Source organism: Pogona vitticeps, chromosome 6 (genome assembly GCF_051106095.1).
Source record: "Pogona vitticeps strain Pit_001003342236 chromosome 6, PviZW2.1, whole genome shotgun sequence".
Taxonomy (NCBI): Eukaryota; Metazoa; Chordata; class Lepidosauria; order Squamata; family Agamidae; genus Pogona; species Pogona vitticeps.
In genome coordinates, this window is record NC_135788.1 from 93,736,799 (window position 1) to 93,753,817 (window position 17,019).

General features: G+C 43.0%; 1 protein-coding gene and 1 long non-coding RNA gene across 2 annotated transcripts in view; one reads left to right on the plus strand and one right to left on the minus strand.

The window, feature by feature from the left end:
• The window catches only part of LOC110074910 (1-acyl-sn-glycerol-3-phosphate acyltransferase alpha), a 23,486-nt gene continuing 6,467 nt past the window's right edge, over positions 1-17,019 (minus strand). Inside the window, exons 4-6 of the mRNA XM_020785651.3 lie at positions 14,752-14,847; positions 10,096-10,168; positions 1-1,637 (exon numbers count right to left, since the gene is read on the minus strand). Coding sequence (XP_020641310.3) covers positions 1,489-1,637; positions 10,096-10,168; positions 14,752-14,847 — 318 coding nt within the window. The 3' untranslated portion in view covers positions 1-1,488. The remainder of the gene's footprint in view (positions 1,638-10,095; positions 10,169-14,751; positions 14,848-17,019) is intronic.
• LOC144583651 (uncharacterized) overlaps positions 1,174-17,019 on the plus strand; it is a 31,611-nt gene continuing 15,765 nt past the window's right edge. The window contains exon 1 of the long non-coding RNA XR_013537561.1: positions 1,174-1,311. This is a non-coding gene — a long non-coding RNA (uncharacterized LOC144583651). The remainder of the gene's footprint in view (positions 1,312-17,019) is intronic.

Below are 17,019 nucleotides of genomic sequence, written 5' to 3' on the forward strand. Positions count from 1 at the left end.
TACATGTTCTTTTGAAAGGCTCTGGTTAGCGGGTGAGTTTCCTATAAGAATTAGAATGTGTAGGTGGACATTAATTATGGTTTACGCTAAGCAACAAAGTAAAACAATGTACATGCTCTTATTTGTTTTATCACAAACAGCCACACCCTTGGGCTACCAATGTATATCTGACATGTGTGGTACCAAGTTAATTCACAGCATTGTATAGTAGCTCTCCGGGATTTTGAAGGTGAGCCTCCCCCCATTCAAAATGGAGCAAGTTCTAGTCTTGTATTTCAGACCTGCTAAGTGATTTTCTTGGTGCCCTCTATTTTTAGGAATAGTTGCCAGGACGTCAGCCTACTGGAAAGCCGTACTATCTAATCAACCACCTCCCACTCAAATCTCAAATGTCTTACAACATATCCTATTTGCATAGATTTGGGGGGAGAGACACTCTGCCCCTGTTCATAGCATTCTTTCAAATGTATTTTTTTTACCTTGTAGTTTTTTTCTACAGTGGGTTTCCTAAAGCAGAGTGCAATAAAATCAAAAATAAAACACTATCCCGTATAAATCATTCCATAAATACAATCATAAAAAAGTGTAAGGTCAGCAGACTGGCTGCCAGTTTAAATAACCAGTTTAGACAGCTGCCACCCACTGTCCCACTATTTCTAAACTCAGTCCTGGCTGACGATGATCTCCATTGTGTCCTATTTAATACAGTCTGCTTCGCTTTATCTTCAGCGGGTTCTTGATCTGGGTTCTGCGGCAACCAAGCTGACATAGACAGCTGTTACGCTGTTAAGAAATAAGAGGTGTGCAGGAGACAAAAAGCGGGACATTCTTATCAGGCACATTTTTCCTGATGGATAGCTTTGCTAATTTTTGAAATACTGTAGACAGAATCAGTAATCAAACAGAATCGTCAGGTGAATTGTCTTTTATTAACCTTGCAGAACAGAGCAAGCAATGGATCTCAAACGCTTGCATCATTGGTTCATGACCAGTAGGAAAGATAACTTTCTGTATCTCTTTCAACTGCCCTAGCTGCAAGATCAGATCATGTTGCTCAGCACTCAAGGCAGAGTCCCAGACGGCTTTGTTCTTGGGCTCCAAGGCACCTGCCTCTCATCTCATGCAGATCAACTTTTCCTTCTGAAGCATAAGTAGAACAGCAGAATGTCTGGATGGGAGCCATACCGTGGAGCAGTTCCCTTCAGGGATGGCCTGACAACCAAGAGGTTATCTAGACAGAGCCACTCTCATGCTGCACTCCCGAAGCCTCTACTGCAGCCTTTGGATCTCGACCTCTAGTCATCCTCTTTGGTAAGAAACATGTGCGTGTATTTAAGTCACTAGGTGACACTGGACTTAGTTTTGCTGTGTTAACATCAGGAACTTCTTGTTAATTTGTTGTTATTTTTTCGGGGGAGGAACAACAGAGTCCCTCATCCAGTTTCCTGACTTGCGTGTTCTCCACAACCTTCCATGGGAACGAAACTCTCACTGCCTGGTGTCCCTGCAAACATCCCTCGAGATCTCACAAAAAGTGTCCTGCATCAAGTGGCGGGTGCTTTCAGCCAGTGCCATAGCATCTTCTACTCTGAGGCCTTTTGTTTCTATCTTGGGCAAAATCTGGATGGTCCAATGCCCTGTTGGGAATTGAGAGAAGAGAGAGAGAGAGAGAGAGATTAAAAACAATACAAACGTAAGTCTGTGCAAAAGTGTGTCTTCTGGGAAAAAAAATTAGCAGCATTAAACAAGGAGAAGGAAGTTGCATGCTGGGTGCTTAACATTTCCTGTGCACCTGTTGTCACATTCAGGCAGGTGGCTCTATAAAAACAGCACAACTATGTTTCAGTTCCCTCTCATTTCTTCCATTCTTTTTGAAATCTCTGGAAATTGCTGGAGGAGTGCACTTGGGAGAGTGGCAAATGGTAGCCAATATATCCAATGCATGGCAGACAGGGCTCAAATCTAGTTGGTTTCATATCGGAATGGAGTGGTCTCCTTTTAAACAGATAATCAACCATTCCACGTGTCCTTGGACTGTATCACTTGAGAATACAAATAATGTCATATTTAAATGTTTTTCCACATAACTGAAACTGAAATGTTTTTCCACATAACTGAAACAAACAAACGAACAAAATTCCACACACTCCTGGCGATTAACTTTTTTCCGCTTGACCCTTCTCTCTTGACACTTTTGCTTTCTCCAAATATATAGACTGTATATATACATACACACACACACACACCCAACTAAAAACATGGATGTATAGGCAGGCCTTCCCTTCCAGTTAATTCCTGTCCTCTTTCCTTTTTTTTCTCTTTATTTGATTTATTTTTATTTTTCCCATCTTATAGAATCATTTAATTAATTAATTGTTATACATTTTTTTAGAACTTGTTATCCTTTTGTTGTAAGCCGCCTAGAGTGGTTGAAATGACTAGATAGGCGGGGTATAAATACAATAAATAAATAAATAAATAAATAAATAAATAAATAAATAAATAAATAAATAAATAAATAAATAAATAAATAAATAAATAATATTTGCAGAAAACAAAAGTGTCAAGAGAGAAGGGTCAAGCGTTTTCCTCAATATATATATGGTCCCCATATATGGTCCCCATTCCCCTGCTCTCAGTATTGGAAATTATTCAGTCATGCCACTTCTGATACAGTCCAGGAATAATACTATCTGATGTACTTGATCTGGTAATGTTTATACTAGACAACATGGTTTGCATAGTTCAAGTCTCTACTGCATCATACCGTCCTACTGTATTTTTCACAGTGATGGGACAACCTTAATTTGTTCGGGTTCATGCACTGATAACAGAGGATCAGAGGAAGGAAATGTCGTTTTGTGAGATCTAATTGCTAGAAGATAGTTTCTCAATTACCAGCACATTACTCCAGAATGTCTGGAATGTGAGAATCATTGGAGTTATCTCTAAGCCGAAATATGAAACTAGATAAAAAACGAAGAGAGCTGCACTGGGCCAGGAGGGGGTAAATTTGAAAATCCACATTTGAGCAATACCTTTACTTGTGCCGTAAAGTTCCATCTGAATTAAGACAAGTCTACTGGGATTTCCCTGGAAATCTGATAAGAAGCTGCCTATCTATTGCCATGTAGGAATCCCTGGGCCATTTGTTTTCACTTACTGAACACACATAGACAAAATGTGACAAAAGTAACATTAGTGTTTGGTAACTGACCCTCAGAAAGAAGCCAGACTTCAAGTAGTGTTGCCCTTCAAATATCACATTGCTGGACAAGGTGGGGAGCATATACTGTAACTCAAAACCAGTGGTGGACCTACATTTTTTAGACCCTGAAACTTGATCTGTTATGGAGCCCTTTCACAACCAGCAACGAGGTCTGTGTAACCATTGTTGTCTTCTTTAGTGGAGTTGCTCCACAACAGATTAGCACAAATATTTTAAAAATGTGGACTCAAGTCACTTTGGGGGCCCGTCCGGCTTTAGGGGCCCTGAAGCTTAAGTTTCATTAGTTTCACAGCAGATCTGCCCCTGCTAAACACTATAGAATATGTGTACTTCCAAACAGAGGTGTGCCTAAAGTGTGTTTCTGGACTAGAACTCCCAAATTTCCCCAGGCAACATGACCGGCGGCTATTCCGCTTGGGGAATTCTGGGAACACAAACAAGCACACCTTTACTTCTAAGCATCCGCATTCCTTTCTGTGAAATGAGTATCTGACTGTATTTGTTGAGCCAAATAAGCTTTGCCATGTTGACATTAGACTTCCACCTCCAACAGGTACTTATGGAGGAGTTAGTTGTGGGAAGGGATTAGGAATCATGGGGAGAAGCAAAAAAAAGGGGGAGTAGTTTAGCCAGGGAAGTAATTTATCTTCTTTGCTGCTCTTGCTTCACACCTTTTGATTGGTGAGAGGTTTGAGTGAAATAAAAAAAGGAAAGCAGAAATAAGCCAGGATTCTAGGTTCAGACATAATAAAGTACAGTTAAAACAACTGGGGACTTATAAGGCAGCTTCAATCAATGGTTTTGAACTGTGGTGAGTCACTAAAACAACCTCTGGTTTGTGGCCTAGGGTGAGTCCTAGGCATTCAAACAAGTTCACCATTGCTTGTGGATGGGGCCTTCGTGTTACTAGAGAGCCTTAATATATGGTCAGTTGCAATTAGACATGGGGACGAATATAAAAACGAATCGGGATATTCGATTAATATTCCTGATTCATCAGATTTCTTCATATTTCTGGGCTTCATTGACTCCAATGAATATGAAGCAATGAATATAACCCTTTTATATTTGTTCTGTCATTCCCTATCTGCTTATGTGCTACAGATCAGCTCTTCCTTGTGGGGGGGGGGCATAAGCAGAAAGGGATTTTCCCTTCGGTGGCTTGCTAGAGCCTGACTGAAGGGAATCTCACTCCCAGGGCTGGGAGATGGCTTGGTTCCCATTTTCTCCTCTTCCTATGCCCGCACAACATAGGAAGAGAAGAGATCAAAGAGGGATCAAAGTGATCCCCCAGCCCCACTCTCTTTGCAAAGGCAGCAGGGCTAGGGGATTGCTTTCCTCTTCCTATCTCTACCAGGGCATAGGAAGAGGAGCAAAGTGATCCCCTACCCCTGCTGTCTTTGCAAAGGCAGCAGGACTGGGGGATCTCTTTGATTTCTCCCCTCCTCTTCCTATGCCATGCAGCATAGGAAGGCAGTGGGGGCTGGGTTATTTTGGTTTTTATTTAGATAACCCCACAGGCTGTCTAAAAAAATATGACCTGACGAACTGACAAATTGATTTGTGGTTCATTGTGCCACTGAGGGGCAATTAATGGGTTGTGCATGATTCACAAACCAAGACAAACTTGATGACCCACAAACCAAGACGAAGCGCCATTTTGGCGCTTTGTCCCCATCCATACTGGTGAATTATGGGATTTGTACCCTCTGTCAAAATATATCATCCATAGTACAGTGGTGCCTCGCTTTACGATTGCCCCGCATTACGACAAAACCACATTACGACGATCGCAAAACGATGGTCTGAATGGGTTTTTTTCGCTTTGCAATGATCAGTTCCCTGCTTCAGGAACCGATTCTTTGCAAAACGATGATTTTCCTCCAGCTGATTGGCAGTTTCAAAATGGCCGCCGGGTAAATAAAATGGCTCCCCTCTGGTTTCTGGGACGGATTCCTCGCTGCACAGGCACCGAAAATGACCGCCCTATGGAGGATCTTTGCTAGATGGTGAGTTTCCAGCCCACTGGAACGCATTGAAGGGGTTTCAATGCGTTTCAATGGGCTTTTTATTTTTGCATTATGACATTTTCGTTCTACATTACGTCGTAATGTGAGGCACCACTGTACTGGGATAATTCCCTGCTTACTTGAGAATGAGTCCAATTGGAAATAGCACGTCTTAATATTGTAATGCATTCCACTACAATAGCATTTCACACACCTGGTGGCAGGAATGTTTCAGGAGTAGGGTCATACTTCCACACTATTAGGGAGCAGAGCGGGTAGGTGGGACTCGTCAGCCATGTAAGGCAGCCCATCTAAGAGAAGGAAAACTCTGATTTCAAACCTCCACTGCCTTGTGGCTATATCCACTGATGGAAAAGGCTTCAGGAGATAACCTCGAGGCAAAATCCGGAGCCGGAGTCCCGTAGACAGTTCGCGTTGTTCTGCCAACTCCTGCGACGTTGCTGGAACCAGTTGTATTGGCTCTTGCCTCTCCATTGGACTATTTCAGTGACGTGGAGAGGGGGATTTGCTGCTTGGGTAACAGCCTATCCTCCATATTATTCTACCCAGGCTTCGTGCTCTGAAGAGGACACTCCAGCTTTGCATACAGTGTCGAAATAACACAGGAACTAGCAGTTACTGGTTATACGTTTTGCTCGATTGGCATAGAGCATGATGCCAGCGGCTACTTCTGATGGTGGGAGAGCCAAAAAACAGATCAATAACCCTGCACCATGCAACAATCAGAAGAAAACATCTGCCCTAAAGCTGGGAACCTGGAATGTTCGGACAATGACCCCTGGCTTTTCTGACAACCTGCAGGAAATAGACGACGTGCGCTAGAAAGCTGTTATCGACATTGAACTGAGTAGACTGCGGATGGACATTGTTGCCCTGCAAGAGACGAGATTGCCAGACATGGGATCTGTCAAGGAAAAAAACTTCTCATTCTTCTGGCAGGGAAAACCATTGAACGAGACCAGGGAATATGGTGTTGGCTTTGCGGTCAGAAATACTCTGCTGAGATCCATTGTTCCACCTACTGTGGGGAGTGAAAGAATCCTGTCTCTGCAGCTCCAGTCATCAGCGGGACTGGTCACCCTCATCAGTGCATATGCACCAACACTGTCATCCACAACAGAAGTCAAAGACAAATTCTATGATGATTTGGCAGCTGCTATCAAAAAAGTCCCTGAGAGAGAGCCGCTGTTCATTCTCGGAGACTTTAACACTAGAGTTGGTGCTGATCACAACTCTTGGCCCACCTGCCTAGGCCGTTTTGGCATTGGGAAGATGAATGAAAATGGCCAACGCTTGCTGGAGTTTTGCTGTTATTATGGTCTTTGTGTCACCAACACGTTCTTTAATACAAAGCCTCAACACAAAGTTTCCTGGAGACATCCAAGATCGAAGCATTGGCATCAGCTTGATTTGATCCTCACTAGACGTTCTAGCCTATCTAGTATTACGATCACACGCAGTCACCAGAGTGCTGATTGTGATACTGATCATTCCCTGGTATGTAACAGAATAAAACTGCAAACAAAGAGATTGTATCACACTAAAAAGGAAGGAAGGCCACGTATAGATATCAACAAGATTCACAATCAAAGAAAAGTGGAGGAATTTGCCCAAGCGCTTCAGGAAACCCTTCCAGGCCCGGCTGATGCGAATGCACCTGAACGATGGGAACACTTCAAGAACGCTGTTTATAACACTGCCCTGTCCACATTTGGCAAGAAGACCAAAAAGATGGCTGACTGGTTCGAAGCCCATTCGGAGGAGCTGATTCCAGCCATCGAGGATAAGAGGAGAGCTCTAGCAGCATACAAAGCCTGTCCTAGTGAGTACAACTTGCAGGCTCTTCGAGCTGCTCGTAGCCAAGTCCAACAGACTGCCAGGAGATGTTCCAATGATTATTGGCTTCAGCTCTGCTCTCAGATACAGATAGCAGCAGACACAGGTAACATCAAGGGAATGTATGACGGTATCAAGCAGGCTTTAGGTCCAATACAGAAGAAATCTGCTCCCTACAGGCGTGATCATCCAGGACCGAGCACAGCAGATGGAACGCTGGGTGCAGCACTACTCTGAGCTATATTCTAAAGAGAATGTAGTAACGGAAGAGGCACTAAATAACATTGAGTGCCTGCCTCTCTTGGAAGAGCTGGACAGTGAACCAACTTTAGCAGAAATAAAAGCGGCCTTGGGTTCCCTTGCCTCTGGCAAGGCACCTGGAAAGGACAACATCCCCGTTGAAGTTTTGAAGTGCTGTAAAGAGATCATCACCACTGAGCTGTATGAACTCTTTTGTCTTTGCTGGAGAGAAGGTGGAGTACCACAGGACATGAAGGACGCAAACATCGTCACATTGTATAAGAACAAAGGCGACAGGGGTGACTGCAATAACTACCGTGGTATCTCTCTTCTCAGCGTGGTAGGGAAGCTGCTGGCCTGTGTTGTGCTGAAGAGACTTCAGATGCTTGCAGACAGAGTGTATCCAGAATCACAGTGTGGTTTTCGAGCTAATAGATCCACCACCGACATGATATTTTCCCTCAGACAGTTGCAGGAGAAATGCAGGGAACAACAACAGCTACTCTTTGTGGCCTTCATAGATCTCACAAAGGCCTTTGACTTGGTTAGCAGGGATGGACTTTTTAAAATACTTCCCAAGATTGGATGTCCACCTCAACTCCTTAATATCATCAGGTCCTTTCATGAGGAAATGAAGGGCACTGTAGTTTTTGATGGCTCAACATCAGATCCCTTTGACATCCGAAGCGGAGTAAAACAAGGCTGTGTCCTTGCGCCGACCCTGTTTGGGATCTTCTTTGCTGTCATGCTGAAGCAGGCCTTTGGAACTGCAACAGAAGGTGTCTATCTCCGGACTAGATCAGATGGAAAGCTCTTTAATCTCACTAGATTGAGAGCGAAGACCAAAGTCCAACTGAAATGCATGCGGGACTTCCTCTTTGCTGATGATGCAGCCATTGTTGCCCACTCTGCTGAAGACCTCCAACAACTCATAAATCATTTTAGCAAGGCCTGCCAAGACTTTGGACTAACTATCAGCCTGAAGAAAACACAAGTCATGTGCCAGGGCGTGGACTCACCTCCCTCTATTACTATCTCCATGCAAGTACTGGAGGTTGTTCATGAATTTGTGTACCTTGGCTCAACAATCTCTGACACTCTCTCCCTAGTTGTCGAGCTGGATAAACGCATTGGGAAAGCAGCTACCATGTTCTCTAGACTCACAAAGAGAGTATGGCTTAATAAGAAGTTGACGGCATACACCAAAATCCAGGTCTATAGAGCCTGTGTCCTGAGCACACTCCTATACTGCAGCGAGTCCTGGACCCTTTGTGCACGGCAGGAGAGAAAGCTGAACACCTTCCATATGCGTTGTCTCCGACGCATTTTTGGTATCACCTGGCAGGACAAAGTTCCAAATAGAGTAGTCCTAGAACGAGCTGGAATTTTCAGCATGTATACAATATTGAAACAGCGCCGTCTACGTTGGCTTGGGCACGTCATGAGAATGGCTGATGGTCGGATTCCAAAATATCTCCTGTATGGAGAATTAGTGAAGGGAAGCCGCCCCCGAGGGAGACCACAGCTGCGTTACAAGGACATCTGCAAGCGGGATCTGAAGGCCTTAGGAATGGACCTCAACAGATGGGAAACCTTGACGTCTGAGCGTTCAGCCTGGAGGCAGGCGGTGCATCATGGCCTCTCCCAATTTGAAGAGACACTTGTACAGCAGACCGAGGCAAAGAGGCAGTCCCGAAACAAGCAAAACCAGGGAGCTGGACAGGGGACAGATTGGATTTGTCTCCAGTGTGGAAGGGATTGTCACTCTCGAATTGGCCTTCTCAGCCACACAAGACACTGTTCCAAGACCTCCATACAGAGCACGATACCATAGTCTCTCAAGACTGAAGGATGCCTACACACTTATAAGCAGTATGGATTGCCAAATACTAATGCAATACTAATCCCTGAACCATGTAATAAAGGCACAGGCATTATTTTTCCTCTGTAAGAGGAACAGGATTTCCAACATTACTCATCACGAGGGGTGGGTGGCTGGGTGGGAGTGCTTTCTGAAAACCAACCTGTTTATTGTTGTCTTACTCTCCACCAAATTGAAGTCACACAGGACATATATGACTACTTCGAAAGGCTGTACTCAAAAGGAACTCCCAGGAATGCTAACAGTGTAATTTCAGACACTGCTACTCAGAGCCATAACATTAGAGTACTTTAGCACCAGAGTGCTCTAGCTCTATACAGTGCTACCAGAAGGTACTTCATACGTATTTCTGAGGGCACTATTAACATTTTGAAAAAGATGCATAGCTCCTGCTTGGCCTCAATTTTGACTGAAAGAGACTAGAAAGCAAAGCAACAGGATTCCATTTGTGAGGCTAGGGGGGTGGCCAAGGACAGTCACTATTGGGTTCTAGGGTTGTATGAGGAGCCTTTCTAATTTCATTAATTTGTTCACCTGAATGCTAAAGAACTAATAATATGCACCTTAACCTAGTTATACATTCTTTACATTATCTCCCTAGTAAGGGTAACAGGAATGACTTGCCTGCTGGTATAACTAACCATCAGCACAATGAGGGACCTCTTTCAAGTAACACATCAAGCAATGAACAGTTAGGATTCCCTGAAAGCGATGAAGCTTCTTTTATTAACATTTTGGATACTGGGTCCAGCTCATTGCTGCCATGAATATTAAGAGAAGCTTTAGTAAGTGTCCGTATCTTACTTAACTTGATTCCTGAGTTCAGAAAAAGAGGGAGGAACATGTAATATGCATACTTCCCCTCCATTTTGACTCACCTGGGCTAAACATCTTCTCTTTGTAGTTGTATGTGGCCATAAGAGAGCACGTCACAATGGGGATAATGGGGACCTATGTAGCAAAGACAGGATAGAGTAAGAAGCTTAGAGTTACATTTACAAATTAAACACTTTTTCTTTTCCCCTTCACAACCCACTTTTCCAAAGCTGTAGTCTTTAAGCCCTGTTTCAATAGAATCCGTTAAGCTCTCTGAACCAGAGTTCTTAATTTATTGGGACGTTCATGCATTGTTGCAGCACTTTGTGCATTACGCTTCATGTGTGTGGCGAGATGGATTTCATTCTACAAAAGCTTGTGTGCCATCAGATGAATTTTTCTTGAGCACTTACCCATTTAGGACAAGAAAGGCAGCTTAGTTATGGGGATCAATTTTCTGCCCTTAGAATTCTCATAGGACCACATTAGGTTGCCAAAAATTAAAGTGGGGGGAACAGAAGTGGCTGGAAGTCCATTTTAGTTTTGAACAATGATTATGCAGGAAATCACACCTTCAGCGGGAGAAAGCTGTGTCCCTGACCCAAATGAGTATGCTCGCCCCTTCCCAGTCAGTCCACAAGAACGATATGGTACAGCTGAGGGCTGAGAGCTTATTAACATCAGTTAAAATGCTCAGCTCTAACCAGGAAGTGTTTGAGGAAATGGACTTTCCACAAAACCTCACATTAAAATATAGCAGTTAAAGGTGCCACAACATTTTTGTCTTCTTTAATTTTTGTCTTTTGTTTTTGCCTGATATACTAGCACAGACTAACACAGCTGCCTCTTCTAAAACCAGCTCTAACCAAGTTATCTTCTAGAGCAGTGATTTCCTTGGGATTGGAGACCCTCTTTGAAAGGAGAACTCTTTTCACAGGGACAGCTAAAGCTGAGTGGATTACACTTGAGCCTTGGTGGGATCTTAGCCAGCAACAAGCACCACATGAGCTTCACTTTGTCCAAGCATAGTCCTGAGAACCATACCTAACCTTGTTTACATTAGTATGTTGGCCACCCCTTGTATTCCTAACTTCTGTTGTGACTCTGTCATTTGTGACCTTCGACAGTACATTGGTTATTATTTTTACATGTCATCAAGTTGCTTCCATCTTATGATGACTCTATGAATGACATCTAAAAGATCCTATCATTAATAGCCCTGCTCAGATCTTGCAAAACAAAGACCATGAATTTCTTTCTTAGAGCAACACATCTCATTATAGGTCTTCCTCTTTTTCTACCGCCTTCCACTTTTCCTAATATTATTGTCTTTTCCACTGAGTCTCGTCTTCTCATGATATGTCAAAGGCAGGACAACCTCAGTTGGGTCATTCTAGCTTCCAGAGTTCAGACTTGATTTCTTTTAGCATCTGCTTGTCTGTCTTTCTGGTGGACCTTAGTAACTATAAAGTGATTCTTACACAACATATTGAATGAGGCAACATTTTTAATCGTCATGTCTCTTAATTTCACATCCATAGCATACTAACAGAGAAATATGAAAGTATGGATGATTTGTATTTGATCTCCCACAATACAGTACATTCTTACACTTGAGGATCTTTTCAAGTTCCTTCATAATTGCCCTTCCATGTCTCAGTCTTTTTCTGATTTCTTGGCTACAGTCAATGCTTTAATCAATGATTGAACCATGGTACAGAAAACCATTAACAATTTTGATTTCTTCATCGTCAGTATTAAATCTATGTAATCTTCCTATACTTTTTAATTTTATTTATTTGTTTAAACTTATACCCCACACAGTTAGTGGACAAGCCACTACTCTGGGCGGCTTCCAGGAAATATCAAAAATATATTATATACATTTTTTAAAAAAATTGAACATATAATAACAAAAACCTGTTTGGCAAATCATGGGCCGGCATAAACTCAGTACAAAATTAATATTGCAAAGGAGTGAGGTTTGTAAAGTCCTGGTTTTCACTTGTTTACAGAAGCTCAGGAGAGTGAGGGCCAATCACACCTCCACAGGGAGGGAGTTTCAGAGTGGAGTAGTCACTACAGAGAAGGCACAGCCTCTGGTTGATGATTTCTGGGCCTGTCTCAGAGTGACCACCTGCAGCATCAAGGATTGGAAGGTGCAGATGGGATGGGAGGATGACCTGAGGAAGAGGCGTTTTGATAGGTAGTGCAGTCCGAAACCATATAGGGCTTTATAAGTTAACATCACTACCTTGAATTTGGCCTGGAGGCATACAGGATGGGTGAAACACAGTCAAATTTAGATGTACCCTGTTTCTTCGAAAATAAGACCTAACCCGAAAATAAGCCCTAGTATGATTTTTAAGGATGCTCGTAATATAAGCCCTACCCCCAAAATAAGCCCCAGTTAAGTAAACCCCACCATTGTGCAGCAACCAGAAGATGACATGAGTGTATTTGAATAAATGTAGATTGTTGTACATGAAAAAAGTAAGCCATCCCCTGAAAAGAAGACCTCATGTGTTTTTGGAGCAAAATTAATATAAGTCCTGGTCTTATTTTCAGGGAAACATGTTAGTAGTGACCAATCAGGCTGCCACATTTTGCACTTACTGCAGCTTCTGAACCACCTTCAAGGGCAGCCCCACGTAAACAGCATTGCAAGAGCTGATCCTTGAGACTACCAACACTGTGAACCAGTGTTACTAGGGACTTCCTATTGAGAAGGGAGCGGAGATGTACAAGGCCTCAGATGGAAAAAGGCAGATTTAGCCACAGCCAAGATCTCTTTCTCCATTGAGAGGACCAGGTCCAAAATCACACCGAGATTACACACCTGATCCTTCAGGGGGAATGTGACCCCATCAAAATCAGGCAACAACCCCCCTAACCAATCAGGATGTCCTTTCAACAGCAGGATCTGTGTCCTGTCAAGATTCAGATTCGGCCTATTTGCCCCTGTCTGGTCCATAACTGCAGCCAGACAACGTTCTAGGCCTAGGGTCTGTACAACCTTCCCCGCTGAAGAGGAAACAGAGAGACAGAGTTGCGTGTCATCAGCATATTGATGTCAATGCACTCCAAATCGCCGAATGAGTTCCCCCAGCTGCCTCATATAGATGTTAAACAGCAAAAGGGAGATGATAGACCTCTGTGGAACACCGCATTGTCATGTCCACAGTGACGAAACAGCTTCCCCAAGCTGGACTCTGCCACTGGCCATCCAGGAATGAACGAAGCCGGCATAATGCTATGTCTCCAATCCTCAATCCCAACAACCGGTCTATGGTTACCATGATTGACGGTATCAAGAGCAGCTGAGAGATCCAGGAAAATCAAGAGGGTCCCACTCCCCTGGTCAACTTCCCATGACAGATCATCTAGCAGCATGACCATAACTGTCTCAGCCCCATGACGTGGCCCTAAACCTCGACTGAAATGGATCCAGACTATCAGTATCATCTTTATCATCTTAATGTTCAACTGAAGATCAGTTCAGTTGTTGATTGGGTACCATGAGACAACTGTTTGCTCTGCCCTGTTTGGTTTCCTGACTATTTTGTTTATTATTTATTTATTTAAAATATTTTTACCCCACTTTTCTCCTCAAAAAGGACCCACGGCAGCTTATATCATTAAACGGCAACATTTAAATCTAAAAACAGTAAGTATACAAATACTGAAAAGCATTAAACAAATGTGCCATCAAGTCAAAATCAACGTATAGTGACCCTAATAGGGCTTTCAAGGTAAATGAGATACTTGAGGAGTGGTTTTACCAGTTCCACTTCCCCAGTCTGTATCCATGACCAAGTGGGGATCCGAACCCTGTTCTCCAGAGTCCTAGTCTTTCACTCTATCCAATACACCATACTTAGAAAATATCAAACAAATAAGACCTTAAAAAACAGTAAACAAAATCAACACCAAAACACATTCAAAGCTGTCGTGCACAACAATCAATTTCAAAACCCCACTCAGGTAGCTAGTCACTAGAGGAAAACTTCCCTGAAGAGTAAGGTCTTTGCCTCTTTGTGGAACGACAGGAAAGATGGGGCCAGCCTGGCCTCCGGTGGGACAGAATTCCAAAGTCTGGGAGCAGCAGCAGAGAAGGCCCTGTCCTGTGTCACCACCAAATGCACCTGTGAAGGTGGTGGGACCAATATAAAGCCCTTTACTGATGATCTTATGACATTACCATATCCACACAAAACTCCATTATCTCATACTGTTTGGTTGCAACCAATAAACAATGCTTCACAACAAATTTAGGAGGGATGGAAGCAAAATCAGCAGTGAATGTTGGCACACTGAGCTGGAAAAAAAAAACACCAGTGTGGCTATTTCACATGTAGGCTGAGATCCAGTAGGAAGTTGTAATAGGAGTAAGCTAGTTGTATCAATGGAACTTTCGTAGGTGTTGTCTCACCTAAATCCCCAACAATTCTAAGACCCTATTCTATGTTGTGACTTTTTACTGGATTTCAGCCATAGTCTCTCAGCTGGGTAGGTATTTTCTTAGGCTCTGAACTATGGCAAACATTGGAGAAGTTAATCTGAGCAAGAATGTACTTGTAGGTACTCATGAAGAGCATAATTGTTGAGAAAACTGAAAAGTGTTCACCAAAAGTTATTGACCCATGAAGCTTCATTAACAGATTACCGTAATTCTACTACCCCATCTAACCACATAAGATTCATAATAAGGAGTTTACCTGAGCCTTTAGAGCCAGGTGAAAAGCTCCCCGCCTGAAAGGAAGCATGGTGTTTTCTTGGTTTCTGGTTCCTTCTGGGTAAACCCAGATCTTTATCTAGGCAGTGGGAGGGAGGAAAGAACCACAAGTTAAAAAGTGTACACAAATCCCATTTTCTGAGGCTCAGAGTTTTCTTTGTTCTAATCCATATCTCACTTCTCATCTGAATGCCATGTTCTGTCTTCAGACAAAGCATCCATACTTTTGACAACTGCATAGAAGGTGGTAGAGGGTGAGGTTTTGTGCAAAACTATCTCATGTGGACCAAAAAATAATAATCTGTATCCTGATTCATTTTGGCTCATTCTGTAACTTATAGATTTGCAGGGCAGAGAAGGCTACTATGACAGTTTGTAAAGAACCAACATACCTAGCAGGATTGGTTACAGTGGTGCCTCGACAGTTAATGCCACCTAGCGAAAATTTCATCTTCTAAAGTGCGGTTTCCCATAGGAATGCATTTTGGTGCCTCGCAAGATGAAAAATATCGCAAGATGGTCCATCTTGCGAGGCACCAAAAAACTCACAGGACCCATTCGTCTTGCGAGTTTTTCGTCCCACAAGGCATTCGTCTTGCGAGGCACCACTGTATATACATTTTTTTTTTGCTGTAACTGCTCTCCTCTTTAGCTAACATAAAGAGGAATGAGTGCTGAAGACCAAACAATCTGGAGGTTACCAACTTGGGCAATACCAATTAATTAATTAATTAAAGAATGGTCATTTGAGTGCATTCAATTTGGATTGATCGGTTGTTTTCAAGTTGAGGGTAAAGCTGTGGCTGAATTTTGCAGCTGGAGTGCCATGGGTAACCCTCTTCTCTACTTCCTGAGACCTCAGAGTCAACACTTGAGACTTACGGACCGGCCCTTCTGAAGTCGTGGTGATATTATATGCAGCAGATTCTTTGTCAACAGTTGCAAAAGATTGTTTGTGTAACTCATAGACAGACATTGTGGAGGCATAAGGTTGAATTTAAAAGCTAGTCATTTTAAAGGAAAAGAAACACTGTTTTCTAAATTCTATACTGGAAATCATTTATCCAGGGTATTTGAAGCAAGAAAAAGAACAGCAACAGTTGTTAATGCGTGAATTCCAACATCACCTTTAGAGATTACAAAGTCATGAAAAAGACAAAGATGCTTCTCAGCATATATCAATGTCTTTTCCTAGGTGACCAGTCCATCTGCTACGTATTCCCAGAAATTTCAGGGCCACAGCCTGGAACCTGGAGAATGAACACCAAAATCTGAGAGGCAGAATCTCTTCACACAACTGCATTTTCCTGTTAGCCGTGCCATTAACAGTATTAGTTAAGGAAAATAGTATAGAGCATTACTTAAGGATAAATGTATAGGTACAGCTTCCAAAATTAATACCCCAAGATTTTGGAGCAGCAATCCTGATACCTCCCTGTTTCTGTTGTTGTTTTAAATAAGAAAGGTTGCTTATGCCCTCTCGGGGATGGTGTAGGAAATGTTACTACTGTATATGTATTTCCTCCCTTGATGTACAAGAGCAAAGTGTGTGCCATGGATTAGAGAAGGTCTGAAAAGTTAGGATTTTCGACTGTTGGCCAGGTGACTGGGAAATTCTAGACATTGTTCTCCAAAGAAGTACATTTTCCAATCTTGGCCACTGATTCACTGCCAGAGGAAGGCAGCCACACAGCGATCCAGGCAGAGAGAGAGAGACAGAGTCACCTCCTCTGCAGAAGTGGTGCTGGGCTTTTCCCTCATTCACTGCCTCCCTACAGGGATCCTGCAAGTCTGTCACAAAACACAGCTCTGGAAATTATTGCATTAAATGCTTGCAGAGTAGGAAACCTTTGTATGAAAGAAGACTATTTCACAGCTTAAATTTTTCCTCCTCGCCAGGTTCTCCCAGTCAGAACGTCCACGTTGGAGGTGAAATACTCAAGCCGTAGTCCCAAAAGGTTACTATTCAAAATTCTGTTCCATCTCACCCAGTGGTGCATACTCTAACTAGCCATGACTCTTCAAGGTCTCTGCCAAGAAAGATCTTTTCCATCAGCTGCTGTCTAATTCAGGAGGTACCTGGGACAGAACTTGAGATCTTCTGCATGCAAAGCATGGGTTCTATTACTGAGCCACAGTTCTCGAACCACCCATGGATGTTCCTGGAATCTGCCATAGAAATACCATGATGCCCTTCCCATTTTCTAGGCTTCCATAGGGACACTGTTCCTCAAAATGAGCCCCAGTCTCA